The following is a 17251-nucleotide window of genomic DNA, read 5'->3' on the forward strand; positions in this document are numbered from 1 at the left end:
GAACAGAATTTGATGTAGTGTATATATTTCAGTAGTAAGTACTATAATCACAGCTGTTGCATTATTATTATTATTATTATTATTATTATTATTATTTATATTTATATTCATAGCTGAGGAAGAACGTGATGTGGAGATGGTCAGGACATTCACTGGTTCAGATACAGATGATGATCCTTCCTATGAACTGGACAACACTACAAATTCTGGTGAGTAGCCAAACAATTTCTAGACACTATAGCAGTTTTAGTTAATTTTCTTTTCCCTTCCTTTGAATGCCTGATATGTTATTGTTACAGACAGCAGTGTTGAACATGGAATGTCCCTTGTGAAGAATGTCACAAAAACTGCTGAGGATGCAACTAGCGCACAAGTAAATCACCACCATCAGGACGGGGAAACTGCAGATGACAATGCTGGAACTGAGAATAGTACGAAAACAAAAAAGGGTAACGGTTAAAGAGGAATGGACAAGAAATCAAAGAAAAATCAATTGACAGCATGGTAGGGCATATATTTCTACGAAGAAGTATGAAGTTCCTGCAAGAAATGTGAAGCCAAAAGATTGCTCCAAATGTCCATAACAGTGCACCAAAGTTTACTGAGCAAGACAGACAATAAATCCATAGAGCCTAGTGGGATCTTGGGTCAGTTGAGCTACAAAGGCAGTACCTAAATAAGTAGATCTGATACGAATCAAGTGTGTATGCAGTTTTTTCTTAAGACATTTGACATTTCTGAAACCTTTGTAAGAAATATCAATCAGTAATACTATTAAAAAAAAAAAGAGATGAATGTCATGTAATTGAGAAAGAGCGAAGAGAATGTCATGAGTCAGGTATAAAAAGGCAAATCTTTGCTAGCTGAATTTCGCTTACAAGCTGTGCTTTACTGCTCTAAAGTGAATACAAAGGCAGTATTCTATAAAAGAAGGCTCTCCGTGTACAATCTCACAGTTGTTAGTGTAGGAGAAAACAAAACCGAATGCTACATGTGGAACAAGACAACAGCAAAAAAGGGGGTCCATAGAGGTGGCTTCATGGCTGTGAGATTTTTTTGAAAAAACCATGCACAAGGAAAACCAATAACCTTGTTTTCTGATACATTTAGAGCCAGAACAGGAATGCCAACATGAGCACTATGTGTTTGCATGCAGTGAATACACTGGACATTCCAACTATAGATCAATGCTTTTTTGAGCCTGGACATTCACAGATGGAAGTAGACTCAGCGCATGCGAGCATTGAAAGAAAAAGTAAACGTGGATGTTTTTGATCCCATTGGCTGGTATACAATTCTAAGTATGACTTCCAGACTTCCAACAAGTATAGAGTGACAGAAATGGAAAACACTCAAATTTTAGATTTCAACCAGCTTCAGAAGAAAATAATTCGGAACAGGAAAACTAATGAAAATGGAGAAACTGTGAAATGGCTTAAGATGTTTGGATGCAATATAGGAAAGATCAATGTGACGCAATGTTTTTCACGTATTCCTATGATGATCGTGACTTTCAAGTTTTGCACACCAAGAAAAGACCTGGCCTACAAAATTCTTTGAATTCAGGACCTAAAGACAATACTCTATGCCCAGCTTACGAGAGTCCTCTCTGCACGAGTAAAAAAAAGAAGAAGAAGAAGAAGAAGATGATCTTACAGATTTATGTAATAAGGGTATTATACCTCCTAGGTATCACACATTATATCAAGGACTCAATGCTGCTAACGATTTAGTAAATGAGGAAAATGTGGAAGAATCACAGGAATAGACTTCATGTTTATTTTCTGGTTTTGTCTCCTTTTCATTATTGCTAGTTCATCACGTAGCTATTTCATGTAAACCATTAGTTTTGGCTCGTTTAAATGTCTGTGTTGTATTATTTTTGAAACAGCAATCCACGGACAGAAAAACAAGTGCGAGGGAGCACTGTATTTCGTTAAAAGGATTTTTCTTATGTTTGTTATGTGAAGATTAGAAAAGAAGAATATTATTTCTGTTACCTGTAAATTATTTATTGTAAGTTCAATGATACTGCAGACAAATAACCCAAAGTGAAAATAATGATGGGTTTTATGTATTCTCTATCAAAGACTGACAATAAATTTCCTGTAAAACAGTTTTCTTGCTTATAGTACTCACTGAAAGCACTGACACACATTCCCATAACTTGTTCCGTGTAATCTGTATTTATAAAGACATTATTAACACAATTGCAGTAATCTTTAATATGATAATATCGGTTAAAGCTGCATATTATTTGTTTGACATTCATAAGTTATACAGCAGCAGCCATTAAGTTAAGGACTGGACAAACGTAACTGCATGCATAATTTCATTAAATATTTCTTTAGTGTCCATCGAGTGACTATAATATGTAACACCTAGTAGAAAACAACAGTCAATGAAGTATACTTTTTATTTACAATAGAATGGTTTGTGAAAAACTATTAGAAAGTACTCAGTTTTTTGGACAAAACCTTTAAATCGAATTATCTCAAACACTGTTTTTGTAGTTACGTTTCTTTGATCCTAAATGGGCGATATGTTCAATCAAGTGCTGGAAGGTTTCTTGGGGAATGGCAGCCCATTCTTCATGGAGTACTACACTGAGGAGAAGTTTCAATATCAGTCAGTGAGGCCTGGCATGAAGTCAGTGTTCCAAAACATCCTACAGGTGTTCTATAGAATTCGGTCAGGACTCTTGTGCAGGTCAGTCCATTACAGGTATGTTATTGTCATGTAACCACTGTGCCACAGGCTGTGCTTTATCAACAAGTGCCCAAGGGTGTTGAAAGATGCAATCACCATCCCCGAATTGCTCTTCAACAGTGGAAAGCAAGAAGGTGCTTAAAACATCAAGGTAGGCCTGTGCTGTGATAGTGCCAAGCAAAACAACAAGGGGTGCAAGCTCCCTCCATGAAAAACATGACCACACCATAACAGCACCGCCACCGAATTTTACTGTTGGCACTACACACGCTGGCAGATGATGTTCATGGGGCATTCGCCATACCCACATCCTGTAATCAGATCGCCACACTGTGTACTGTGATTCATCACTCCTCACAACGTTTTTCCACTGTTCAATCGTCCAATGTTTACGCTCCTTACACCAAGCGAAGGGTCGTTTGGCATTTATGGGCACGATGTATGGCTTATGAGCAGCCACTCGATTATGAAATCCAAGTTTTCCCATCTCCCGGCTAACTCTCATAATATTTACAGTGGATTCTGATGTAGTTTGTAATTCCTGTGTGATGATTTGGATAGATGTCTGCCTATTACACATTACAACCCTCTTCAACTGTCAGCAGTCTCTGTCAGTCAACAGACAAGGTCGGCCTGTACGCTTTTGTGCTTTGTACCTGGCAGCACAATGCACCTCATATGAAAAACATATATTTTGGGGGTGTCCAGATACTTTTGATCACATAGTGTAGTATATGTTCTTGCTTTTCATATTTTATCTTCTATAGGTTGCTTTTTTCGTATCTTATATTTTTATGTCACCACTAATGGTTCCATTTTCATTCTCATTTTCTCCTTACTTCTTTCCCTGGGTCTTTTTGTGACTGGTCTCTCTCTCTTTCTTGTACTTTGTTGAATGTTTTTCTCTTCCAAGAAGAAACTTTAGCTCGTTTCTGTCATACGCTTTGAGAGTGGAAGCATAGGGAAGACTTCTTTTTGTCTTACACAGTACACTAGCGCACAACAGTGAAACACTGTTTCATGAAAACAGAGGAAATCTATAATGACAAGAATATCAGAACAAAGCATGCAATAGGGGTAAATGGGAAAAGTAGCCATTTTGAAATGACCCGTATGTAGCTTTGAAATTGTGGCTGTCTATAAAAACCTGCCTTGGAAGCTCATGGAAGGTTGGAACAGCCATAGGATAAAGACGTATCTCTAAAATCAACACATTTCACTGGACAGAACAGTTTAGCAATATTCTTCTGCTTTGAAATAATGTGGTATAGACACTGAGCCACTGAAGTGAACTGTATCCATATGTTTGGCATTAAAAATGATAATGCATATCCATATTTTTGCTAGTGAGATCAAATTTCAAAAGAGCATTGAATACACAATATATGATTTGTAGAGACCTGATTATGTCTGAAAGACTATCAATACGAACAATGTAGAAAAAGACACATTGCAACTCATCATAAAGAAGACACATCAGGTTGCACGCACACACACACACACACACACACACACACACACACACACACACGAGAGAAGCAAGCACACCTCAAGCACACATGACCAGCAACTCCAGCATCTCGGGCCAGAATTGGCAAATATTTTCAGTAATAATTATGGAAATTCCTGTATGAAGCAGTAGATAAAATAAGAGAAAGGCTACCACTCACCTATAACAATCAATAAGTGGAGCACAGAAAAATTTAACACACAACATCATTCACACTAGCTTTCCAGCACTAGCTCTTTTCCTAGCAAAAGTGCACACTATGAGCTTTGCTGTGGCCACAGGACTGAGTATTTGGGTGTCTGTGTGGTTATGTGTGTACTTTTGTCAGAAAAAGAGCTAGTACTTGAAAGCTAGCATAAAATTGTTTTCCGTTACATGTTTCTGTGTTTCATGCATCAATCCACTATGGATGAATGGTTATATTTTCCAAACATTTTACAATGAGGTGACTGAAGTCATGGGATTGAGACATACACAAACACAGATGGTGGTAGTATTGCGTACAGAAGGTAAAAAACGGCAGTGCATTGGTGGAGCTGTCACTTGTAATCAGGTGATTCACGTGAAATGGTTGCCAACATGATTATGAGCACACAACGGGAATTAACAGACTCTAAACGTGGTATAGCAGTTCAAGCTTCCATTTTGGAAATCGTTAAGGAATTAAGTTTTCTGAGATACCCAGTGTTAAGAGTGTGCTGAGAATACACATTGCAGGCATTACCTCTCACCATGGACAATGCAGCTACCAAAGGCCTTCACTTATGGACCAAAAGCAGAGGCATTTGTATAGAATTATCAGTGCTAACAGATGAGCAACAGTGTGTAAAATAACTGCAGAAGTCAATGCGGTACATACAATGAATGTATCTGTTACGAGAAAGTGGTGAAATTTGGCATTAATGGGCTATGGCAGCAGACAAGCGATGCGTGGCCTTTGCTAACAGCACACAACATTGCCTGCAGTGCCTCTACTGGATTTTCATACTGGTTTCAAAGTGAACTAGTTCCATTCTCAACACAAACAAATTATTCATTTGGAGTTTTACAAGTAGCACACCAATGCAAGGTGAAAGTAATATCTCATCAGTCAACAATAATATCAAAAGGGTAGTTCCTACTCTATATATAGCAGAGATGCTGAGTTGCAAAAACGTGTGTGTATGGGAGGGGGGGGCACACACACACACACTATTGTTTATTTTTGACAAAGGCCTTGTTGACCAAAAGCAAACTTTCTGACAGTCCTTTCGTAATATCTTTCTGCGACTCAGCATTTCCACTATATGATGAGCAGTAACTATCCTTTTCACGATATCGTTACATTCCATCCTGGATTTCCCATTGTTTAATATCCCATCAGTAATCACAAAAAAGAGTACATCCATCCCCAAGGAAATAAAAAAGGAAACAATGGTAACAAATCCAAAAATACATTACTAACTACCAACTCACTAGATGTTTCTCCAGTCAACTGGTAGTTGATGGCTGGAGACACAACATTGTTGTTACAGGTATTCTGTAAAAATCAGTTCACAGGTGCTGGCCACTCATAGAATTGTGTATATGATTTGAGTTAACCTCCTCAGCATCAGCAAAGGCCTGAAGATGGCATACTGAACGCCATAACTGGTAGCCGTATAATACATACCACTGTAAGGACGGCTGTGGGTGTTTCATGTTATTATATAGGTGAACTGCTGAAGTCCCTCAAACTTCCAATCAGAAGGGTCGACGGACAAGAAAATCCCCATAATGGTAACATCACATTCTTTATCATCACTGAGCAACAAGTGTTCCACTGTTATAGACCAAAATTCAGAGAACCACTGCCATCAAAAAGGCATGCGATGCGACCTATCACCATCCATCATCGTACATCCAAGTAATCGTACTTGAGCCATTTTGCAAAAGTCTAGTATGACATTCTGGGAACAGGAAATGTTGTATACAATGAGACAATACACGCACAGTCAGATTTATGTTCAACACTGCTATGTTCCTACATGTCTTGCTTTTCCTTCCAGCAGTTCCGAGCTGTATGTCCACACTTTTTGCAATAAAAACATTTAACAGCAAACCATATTTTTCCCTTTTCAGAAATGTTGGTTTTATCAGGCTGAACTTTCTTTCTCATTTGCTTACTGATCACCATTGCTGCAATGTACCAACTCCATCGTCATCCTTGCTAATTCTTACTCTTCTTTGATGAGAATTTTTTCAACATTTCCACAGTTTGTTGATCAGATGCCATGTAGCATACCACCCCATGTTGTGTTAAATGTTTTGTACTTTTATGGCAGTGACATGGAGTTATTCCACCATTATGGCTATGTCCGACACATTGTCTTCAACATTTAAGTGTTGCAGCACTATTTTTTCAACCTTAGCTACATCCAAAAATGAATCACTGGAATTCATCTTACATTCATGAGAACAATGCATTAAAGTTAACTTACTTGCTTCTCATAATCACTCATATTTGGATCTAAACTTATCCCACATTCCATGTGCTGTCTCACACACTAACATGCTTTGCATTTGATGTTCATCTATTGATGTGGAAATCAGGACACAGCATTTTCTCTTATCCATGCTTTCATGGTCACACTGCCAGTTTTAGCTGGCTAACTACTGTTCTAAATACAACATAAAAAATTCCGTATACCGTGAGAACTGCAGACATCTGGAATTTTATGGCTTGATAATGCTTCTCATTTAATTCCATGATATGCCCCGGAGAACCTACTTTAGATATTACAAATTACTTTCATCCATCACAAAGTGATCAGAATAGTGAAACTGCACCTAGTAACATTGGCTGAAAATGTTTTTCTGCATAATTTCTCTCACAATAGAACAAATTGTCCAATTCTCTCAGGTAAACCGCACAATGCATGGGTCCATGTCCTGACTAAGTATTTGAAGAACTGACATTTTTGTATAAACTACATGACTTTATATATATAACAGAAAGAAACTTCCACATGGGAAAAATATATTAAAAACAAAGATTCCAAGACTTACCAAGCGGGAAAGCGCCGGCAGACAGGCACATGAACAAAACACACAAACACACACACAGAATTACGAGCTTTCGCAACTGGCAGTTGCTTCGTCAGGAAGGAAGGAAGGAGAGGGAAAAATGAAACATCCTTTCATTTTTCCCTCTCCTTCCTTCCTTCCTGACGAAGCAACTGCCAGTTGCGAAAGCTCGTAATTCTGTGTGTGTGTTTGTGTGTTTTGTTCATGTGCCTGTCTGCCGGCGCTTTCCCGCTTGGTAAGTCTTGGAATCTTTGTTTTTAATATATATATATGATGTGACTTACCAAACAAAAGTGCTGGCAGGTCGATAGACAAACACAAACATACAAACAAAATTCAAGCTTTCGCAACCAACGGTTGCTTCTTCAGGAAAGCAGGAAGGAGAGGAAAAGACGAAAGGATGTGGATTTTAAGGGAGAGGGTAAGGAGTCATTCCAATCCCGGGAGTGGAAAGACTTACCTTAGGGGGGAAAAAGGACAGGTGTACACTCGCGCACACACATCTATCGACCTGCCAGCGCTTTTGTTTGGTAAGTCACATACCATATTCATATATATAAGGCTCAACGGCCATTTGACCATCATCTTCTGTGCGGATGCACAAACAGTGCACGAATTCTTATGGAAAACAGCAAAAAGCCATGAGTAATGAGTCTAACAGGCAGGGGCACTATGAATATTGTGTGGGACAATAAGTTGGGAATGTGGGTCTCACGGGAGGCATGCCAGAGATAAGTCCCTGCAGTCGCACTATCCTCAGTGGCTCAGATAGATAGAGCGTCTGATGGTCAAATCGTCCATGAAAAGGGAGCCTGATACATCAGCTGGGAGGCAATCCATTATCGGATTGATCGCTATGGCGAAGAGAGCGATGCTCAAAACTGAGCCCTGTGGCACCCCATTCTCCTGGCGAAAGGCGTCGGACAGGACACAACCCACACGTACTCTGAACTGTCGATCCATTATAAAGGCATGAATAAAAAGAGGGAGGCGACCGGCAAGGCCCCATGTATCCATGGTGTGGAGAATGCCCGCCTTCCAACAGGTGTCGTAAGCCTTCTCCAAATCAAAGAACACAGCCGCGGTCGGGCACTTCCGCAAGAAGTTATTCATAATGAAGGTCGACACGGTAACCAGATGGTCAACAGCAGAGCGGCGCCTATGAAATCCACATTGTACATTGGTAAGTAGGCGTAAAGATTCGAGCAGGCAAACCAAACGAGAGTTAACCATTCGCTCCATCACCTTACAGATACATCTGGTAAGGGAGATTGGTCGATAACTGGAAAGCAAGTGCTTGTCCTTCCCCGGCTTAGGAATCGGGACAACAATAGACTCGCGCCAGTATGTGGGAACATGGCCCTCAATCCAGATGCGATTATAAGTACGAAGAAGAAAACCTTTACCCGCAGGAGAAAGGTTCTTAAGCATCTGAGTATGAATAGAATCAGGCCCTGGAGCGGAGGACCGTGACCGGGCAAGTGCATTTTCGAGTTCCCGCATGGTGAATGGGGCATTATAACTTTCACGATTTGAGGAGCGGAAGTTAGGTGGCCTTGCCTCCTCTGCCTGTTTTTGAGGGAGGAAGGCAGGGTGGTAATGAGCAGAGCTCGAAGCCTCTGTGGAAAAGCGGCTGAAGGCATTGGAGACATCCTCAGGGGCCACAAGGATGTCATTTGCGACCGTCAAGCCAGGAACTGGTGAGTGGACCTTAGTGCCAGATAGCCGGCGCAGGCTACCCCAGATAACAGAAGGAGGAGTAAAACTGTTGAAAGTGCTTGTGAAAGCAGCTCAGCTGGCTTTCTTGCTTTCTTTAATAACACGACGACACTGCAAACGTAATCTTTTATAATTGATTCAATTCGCCATCATAGGGTGGCGTTTAAAGGTGTGTAAAGCACGTCGACGAGCACGTAAAGTGTCTCTACATGCTGCGGTACATCAGGGGACCGGTACGCGACGTGGAGAAGAAGTAGTGTGAGAGATGGAATATTCAGCAGCAGTGAGAATGACTTCCGTGAGGTGTGCGACCTGACTATCGCAGCTTGTGGAGGTTTGACCCTGAAAGGTCACCCTGGAAGAGAAGAGACCCCAGTCTGCTTTGGAGATGTTCCAACTAGTTGAGCATGGAGAGGGGGTACGATGCAGGAGATGGATAACACAAGGGAAGTGGTCGCTCTAATACGTATCAGAAAGTGCATACCACTCAAACTGGCGTGCAAGTTGGGTAGTACATATAGAGAGATCTAAATGGGAATAGGTGTGAGTTGTGTCCAAAAGAAAAGTAGGGGCGCCAGTATTGAGGCAGACAAGATTGAGGTGGTTGAAAAGGTCTGCTAACAGGGAGCCTCTCAGGCAGGATGTTGAAGAGCCCCAAAGGGGGTGGTGGGCATTGAAGTCTCTAGTTAACAAAAATGGTGCAGGTAGCTGAGCAATAATTTGCATCATGTCTGCCCTGGTAACGGCAGACGACGATTGAGTGTAAACGGTACATATGGAAACTGTAAAAGTGGGGAGAGTAATTCGGATGGCAACTGCCTGCAGGCCGGTGTGCAATGTGATGGTATCATAGTAAATATCATCCTGGACCAGCAACATAACCCCTCCATGAGCCGGAATACCTGCCACAGGGGGTAAGTCAAAACGCATGGAGGCATAGTGTGCCAAGTCAATTTGATCGCATGGGCGTAGCTACGTTTCCTGGAGAGCTACGACGAGCGGGCAGTGCAAGCGTAGCAGCAACTTTACGTCCTCTCGGTTGGAGTGAATGGCGCGAATATTCCAATGAAGAAGTGCCATCATGAGAAGAAAAAGAAAAAGCAAGAAGGGGTCATCTCGAAGGCTGCTGAGGGCCTGGCTTCGAGCGAGCACTGTCGCCGCTATCAATAAGCAGTGAGTCATCGTCCATTGGGTCAACTGGTTCGTCGGCCATCTTGTTAAGATGGCCAGGAGGGGGAGCCTCCTCCACCGATGAACAGCCAGATGTTCGGCTACCAGCGGTGCGGCCAGGCGAAACAGATGACGGCCTGGGGTGGCAACCACTGGGTGGCGCAGGAGAAGAAATGCGCCGTGGCGGAGAAGGAGAACTTTGCTTCCTATGAGCCTTCTTGGAAGGTCGTTTAGTAGAAGTACTGGTCGATGGCTGGGAGTTTGAGGTACGTAGGAAGTCTGCACAGGACGGTTCCTTCTTTAAGGCCCATGCGTCTGACTTCTGGATCTTAGTCTTGGCAGAAGCCGATGAAGGTGCTTGTGTCTTAGGGGTGATTGGAGGAAGAGGAGACATTGACCGGGCGATCTTAGCACTGGCCGAACGGACAACCATAGTGCTAAAGGTCAGATCGCATGTCTGCGTCACCACCTCCCTGGTAGTCCGAGGAGAGGCAAGGAAAGTACTGTATTTCCCCGCTGGGAGCAGCATGGGCTTCCTACTAGCAAATAGCTTGCGAGCAGCCGAGGTGGACACTTTCTCTTTTACCTGAATTTCCTGTATACAGCATTCTTCCTTGTAGATGGGACAGTTGCGGGAGGACGCTGCATGGTCACCCTGACAGTTCACTCAATGAGGAGACGGAAATGGACAGTCACCCTCATGGGTGTCCCTGCCATAAGTCACACATTTAGCCGCATTAGAACAAGACTGGCGAGTGTGATTAACTGCTAACACCGGTAGCAGCGCATAGGTGTCGGGACATAGGGGCGAACAGAAATAACCTCATAGCCCACTTTGATGTGCACAGCAGCTGAACACTATCAAAGGTCAAGAAAAGTGTCATTGTTGACCTTTTTCATGACCCTATGGACAGCTGTCACACCCTGCTCAGCGAGGAAAGACTGAATCTCCTTATCAGTCAATCCATCATGTGTTCTAGTATATACCACACCACTCGACGAATTCAAAGTGCGGTGAGCCTCCACCCGGACAGGGAACGTTTACAGGAGTGTGGCTGAAACAGTTTTTGTGCCTGAAAGGCGCTCTCAGTTTCTAACAACAAGGTACCATTACGCATCCTGGTACAAGACTTGACAGATCTGGCTATGGCATCTATGCCCTTCTGGATAACGAAAGATGAAAAATCCTTTCCGTCCTCAGACCGAGAAACTACGAGGAACTTTGGGGCAGGCGGTAGTACTTTTGTCGCTGGTGGCTGGTCAAGTTTCCCTTTTTAGGCAGAAGTCGAGAGAGAAGAAGAAGAAGAAGAAGAAGAAGAAGAAGAAGAGAAATCCATTGCAGAGGAATCCCCCATGATTGCCAGCGTCTCCGATGGCGCGCTCCTTCCTTGTGAGGACCCTCTCAGAGGGCACTCCCGTCTTAGGTGAATGTTTACACCTCAGGTCACACCTCCCAAGAAACGGACGGAGGGACCAATCGGCATGATCGGAAGGTGTCAGCTCAGGCAATCACCCCTCCCTGGGCCTGGCCTTTACCAGGGGGTATGTGCGTGCCTTACTTGTCTACCGAGGGCGGGGAATTATTCATTACCCGTCACCTGCTACGCGTGCAAACGCGTGGGTCAGCCTTCAGGCATGCACAGGGAGAAAAGAGGAAGAGGAAAAAAAAAGGGTGAGAGGGAGAGAAAGGACAGACTGTCTCAAACAACAAGGCAGAGACCAAAGGGTAGACAAGAAGGCAAGGAGAACAAGGCAAGGAGAAGAAGGCAAGGAGAAGAAGGTAAGGTAAAAAGTAGGGAAGACAGTGAGAGGGAGAAGGACAAAGAAAAGAACCAAACAAAGGAAGGAAGAAACCAGAATAAGTGAAAAACCAAAATGACCACAAACGTAAGTCGTGGAACAGTCCGTCTATGGACGCAGGCGCAAAATACCCCCTTGAGGGGGAGGGACTCCTTTTAGTCGCCTCTTACGACAGGCAGGAATACCTCGGGCCTATTCTAACCCCCGGATCCAAAGGGGGACATTTTCAACTGCACCCATTGACTTATATCAACACCTGTATGCTGCTAGGGGTATTCATTTCATTGTATTTATTTATTTGACTCTGGAAGCAGACCTAAGTGTTGAAAAAGTTTTGTGCCCTTGCATTTACTTTATATTCTCTAAACTTCCTAGTTTTCAGAGACGCACACACATTTACTATTTGTTTTTCATCGCTTCGTGCGTTCTTATACTTAAGTCAATCATTGTAAAGGATGCTAGCTAGTTCAGTCAAGTAAATAAATAAATAATTTGACACAAAAATGTTATTTCTCTCTGCAAATATTGAAGTACCTCAACAATTTACATTGATATTTTTGTTTGTTTCTTGATTAATAACGTTCCAAACTATTTTTAGTTTATTGTTGGAGTGATTTAATTTTTGAGCACACATTTTGATTTTTAAAAATAGATTGAAGGATTTTAAAATATTGGCAGTACTGGATTTTCAACTCCAGAATGTAGCTTTTTCTTTGAAGGAGAAAAAACTGTCTTTTCTTAGCACGATATACTGTAATCCCAGGAGTTATTCATATCTTTTCTGGATCCTGTTCATTTTATACAAATTTGTTTCAGCAGAAATTAAGACTCACAATGTTATAGGAACATGTTTCATAGGGAGTTAAAATTTCTTCCCAGCAACTGTCTTGTAATTTCTCTTTTTTTCCTATGATGTGAACCTAACTGGTCAGCTAATCTTGCTATTAACATTTGACCACCACAGCCAGATAAAACCAATATTGTTCTTCCATTTAAATCACTGAAGGTTGCTATATCTAAAAACAAATTGTCAATGACTATTGCACTATGTCATTCAATCCTTGCAGGGAATTTTACTGTGTAAAATGATACAAATCTGGACAGTTCTAAATGTCCTCAATATCTACTATCTGATATAAAATCAACTTTTATGTCTCCTCAAACAATGAGCTCTCAGTTAAATCAACATAATCATATTGAAATTATCTCTAGCTGTTACTTTTCATGCTTTCCCAATGGATCTGTTGCAAATACAAAATTAAGATATTTAGTTGCAGCATGACAAATTATTTTCTCCTATGGGAATGAGGATTGCAGCTGAAGGCTCAGTACATTCCAGCAGAATACGGAAAATCTCAAGAAATCATTTCTTTTCATTTTTCTCATTAGCACTAAAAATTAATTGTTACTGGAATAAAATATACATGTACTGCAACCAATAAGATACGTGTCAAATGTGTCGACCACCGTAAAGCAAGTTGTAACTTAGCCCCCTCTAGCAAACTACATCATGCTTGAAAGTATACTGCGGTCTGCTCAGTCAAAGTGACCAGCTGTCGCTAGAGATTTGATTGAAAGTAGTTGATTTCCTTTGCGAAATTGCTCCTCTATTTTTATAATAATACTTCTATGATGAAACAAATGAATGTTTGCCTCCTCTTTCCCAGTGGAAGCACATCAGAGTTTAGCTAGTGTTCTGTTCAAACCAAAAATCTTATAGTATTATATTCCAATACCACCAATTTCTCTTTGACTCACTTTTATTTTATTGCAAGTTTTTGTAATTCCCTCGTGGACATTGTATCTCATATACCACTCTTTTGCCTTTTCCTCCTTCTGTTCTTTATTTTACTCCTTCACTCTCATCTATGTTCATAACATCATTTTTTCTTACATATTTGTCAGTTTCTTTTGTTCTGTCTTTTTTGTAGGCTGCCTCTCCGTTACTTCTTTTTCTTATACACAGCAGTTAATTTGTGTCTTTGTTACACTACCTACTTTCTCTCCCCTCATATCTGTCTTGACTGCTCTCTCTGGCCCTTCTAACTTCTCAGATTTTTAAATCTCATCTTTTGATTTATGCAGCGTAATCTCAATTTATGCTGTTTGAATCTCAAGAAATTGTTTGTGAATAGCAGGGACTTGTCAACTTTGCTTTCTGAACAGAGTACCTTAAAAAGATAGATGCCAAAAACATTACAATGTATGAATGAATTAACACATACCTGAATATATCCTTCAGTTCCTCTACCTTTTCACCAGGGTAATGAGAGTCCACACTAGGGTCCAGGAAAGCTGATGAATATGCTAATGGTCCAGCATTGACTTGTACACATATGCTTCCCTGTAGCATAAGACAATACTTAATTTCATAGATGTTAAAAATTACAGAATATGATGGCACTGAGCATTTTAGCACAAATTCTTATACAACACACTTGTCAAGACTTTACTTCTGTGATAACCATCTGTCAATTCCAATATTCTAAAATTATTTTGGATAAAGTGTTATTTTACTAAATAAATGCAAGTGGATACACAACAAAGTAAAATGTAAAATATAACTATAGGTATACATGCCTAAAAATAATTAAACTTGAAAACAGTAAAATATGCTAAGATCTGAATACACCCTTCAGTTTGAAGATCCTGACCAAACATGAAAAATCTTATTACAATCATCAACAAAAGAATTTTTTTGTAATTATAATAGTTCCAGGTGGTAATGATATGCATAATCACATTTAGTACTTTCAACATCACTTGAAAGATATGAGGGCAGAAACAAAGCTTTACTGTGCTGTAATGTACTACTACCCCACTGACAATGTATGAAGACACATAACAGAACAATTCTCAGACGTCATCCAAAATTTTCAGCCTAAAAAGTACTTCAGAACTTTCTTCATTTCTAACAGTCATGTCTTTTGCTTGATTTGTCCTGCACCCTTTGTATGTGTCACTATTTTCATATCAGAAAATTTGTTACATCCATGTTCCCAAACATATATGTTCTACTTTTCAGTCTTTTCCACTTCTACAGTTTTTCTTCTCTACTGGCCCTTCCTGGCCCAAGTCAGCTAGGTTATGAATTTGTCATCAGGACAACAAAAGCATAAATTTCCTGGATCTTCTGTCGAACTAACGTGCCTCTACTTTTGTAAACAGCCTTCTTAAAGAAAGGGCTCAGAAACCGGAAATTGAAGGTCTAATTTTTCTCCTGTTTTACTAATTAAATTATATATAACCCTATGCCTGACATACAATATCAACCCCATCTGTGCTACGTTCCATTTACAAAAACTAGATGGGTGTTAATCTGTATTCGCACTGCAGTTTAATAGCTAGTAGTTTCCACAACAAAATAGTAGTATTTACAAATGATTTGGAGGAAAAAGAGACAACGAAATATCAGCCAATTATTAAAAGACTTTGTTAAAGTCATATCTGGAACTTCACTTACAAGTACTGTCAGCACATAGTTTTGTACTTGTATGGAAGTGTTTTCAGTATTGGATTTTTATGCCAGAAATACTTCATTTTTCATTACTTGAAGTCATTAAAACCAGTGTTAACTCTTTTTATGAAGATATTATGTATGGCCATAATGACTGTATGCCATTACTTTTCATTACACATTGGTCATATAGAACATTATGATCAGATTATATCTTACAAACTGATGCAGCAAGCTCTTGAGCACACTTGAAAAATGCAGAGAATACTAAGAAATCATTTAATCAATGCTGAGTGCAAACAACTGTTTGACATCCATTATGACAAATTACAGCAGATACCCTGGTCAAAGTTCTTGTGGTACTACAATCTACTGAAGACATTAGGACATCGCTAGTCCACAGTTCCCAATCAACATCTCACCTAAGCAAATATTCTGATCCACTGCTTAAAGAGTCATCTGGTCTATCTTTACTCTGTCCTCCTAATGATTCTTGTGGGATCTAACAACATGGTTATCAGTTGATATCAAGTCAATCTGCCATACATATTCAAAATGAGATACATACTTTTTAATGAAGTCCTTTGTGCTTGGGCAACTCAACATTATACTGCTCTTAAGGATGCCATAAGTGAGTGGATCATAATATTTTCAGAGTTTATGGAAAGCTTCAAAAACTTTGTTAAAAGTACAAGATGGGACTAATTTTTCACAACTCATCTTCTGGGAATGTAAAGTTACAATCTTAAAAGAAATTTAATTTTATCCACATATTTTGCAGCTTCAAACCTGACTGTATTCAATACACTGGAAGAGTGAATTAAAAAATGCCTTCAATTACAACTCTTCGTGTTTTATTAAGTACATGACATATTCGGACTCTGTGGGTCCATCATCAGGTGTAATTTGTCTTAATACATGCCTCATGTTTTTCTACTGAATGAGGTGAAAAGCATATTCCTGTCATGAACAGGTTTGATGTTAGGTCCAACAAAAACATAAGTTCAGCATACACAGAAAACACACAGACATAACATTGGACAATTCATCATGCCATCCCACCTCACAGGAACATGCTGCATCTAGGTCAATGCTGCACAGAGTACACACTCTTGATTTAGAAGAAAACACCCTCAAGAACGAGTTAGATATAATAAAGAGCATTACCGCAAGCAATGGCTACACAGCCAAAACATCTGACAATTTAGACAGACAAATACACAAAAGTGAGACAACAAATGGCCACACTGTGAAAGAAGAGAAAATATTTGCCAGTATCCTATACCTGGGGACCATACCACAAAAAAAAATTGTTAAAGAGAGAGAGAGAGAGAGAGAGAGAGAGAGAGAGAGAGAGAGAGAGAGAGAGGTAACAGTTGCTTTCTCAACTAAAAATAAGTTAGGAAACTTATTCATCCATAGCATAAAATCAAATACACAAACATACAACAACAATGGAGTGTACAAAGTATCATGCCTCTGTTGTCCTGTCTACTACACAGAGGAAACAGGCAGAAACATGAAAACCCGTTTTCAAGAACACGTAAATGCTTTCAGGCTCACTCATTTCAAAAAATCAGTTATTGCACAACATATGTTTGGATACAAAACACGTCATCAACAGTCTAGAAAACAATTTGGTAGTACTACATAATAGAGCCAATGGTAAGACCCTAATCTGTTGGAACAATTTGAGCTATACCTCCACAAAAAATCTATGTTAAATGAAGAAACAGATTTTGCAAGCTACAGTTATTTCAGTTATGCTAAGGACCTATTCTAAAATTATTCCCTGCATATGCCAACTGTATAATAATTAGATCTTTAGCACTATGAATGAA

At 40.1% G+C, this 17251-nt stretch overlaps 1 protein-coding gene across 2 annotated transcripts in view; it reads right to left on the bottom strand.

Annotated features, from left to right (window-relative positions):
- The window catches only part of LOC126273114 (dedicator of cytokinesis protein 9), a 319479-nt gene that overhangs the window by 14282 nt on the left and 287946 nt on the right, over positions 1-17251 (bottom strand). For both annotated transcript variants that reach the window (XM_049976565.1, XM_049976564.1), the window contains one exon: positions 14179-14297. In XM_049976565.1, coding sequence (XP_049832522.1) covers positions 14179-14297 — 119 coding nt within the window. The remainder of the gene's footprint in view (positions 1-14178; positions 14298-17251) is intronic.

Source organism: Schistocerca gregaria, chromosome 5 (assembly GCF_023897955.1).
Source record: "Schistocerca gregaria isolate iqSchGreg1 chromosome 5, iqSchGreg1.2, whole genome shotgun sequence".
NCBI classification, from domain to species: Eukaryota; Metazoa; Arthropoda; class Insecta; order Orthoptera; family Acrididae; genus Schistocerca; species Schistocerca gregaria.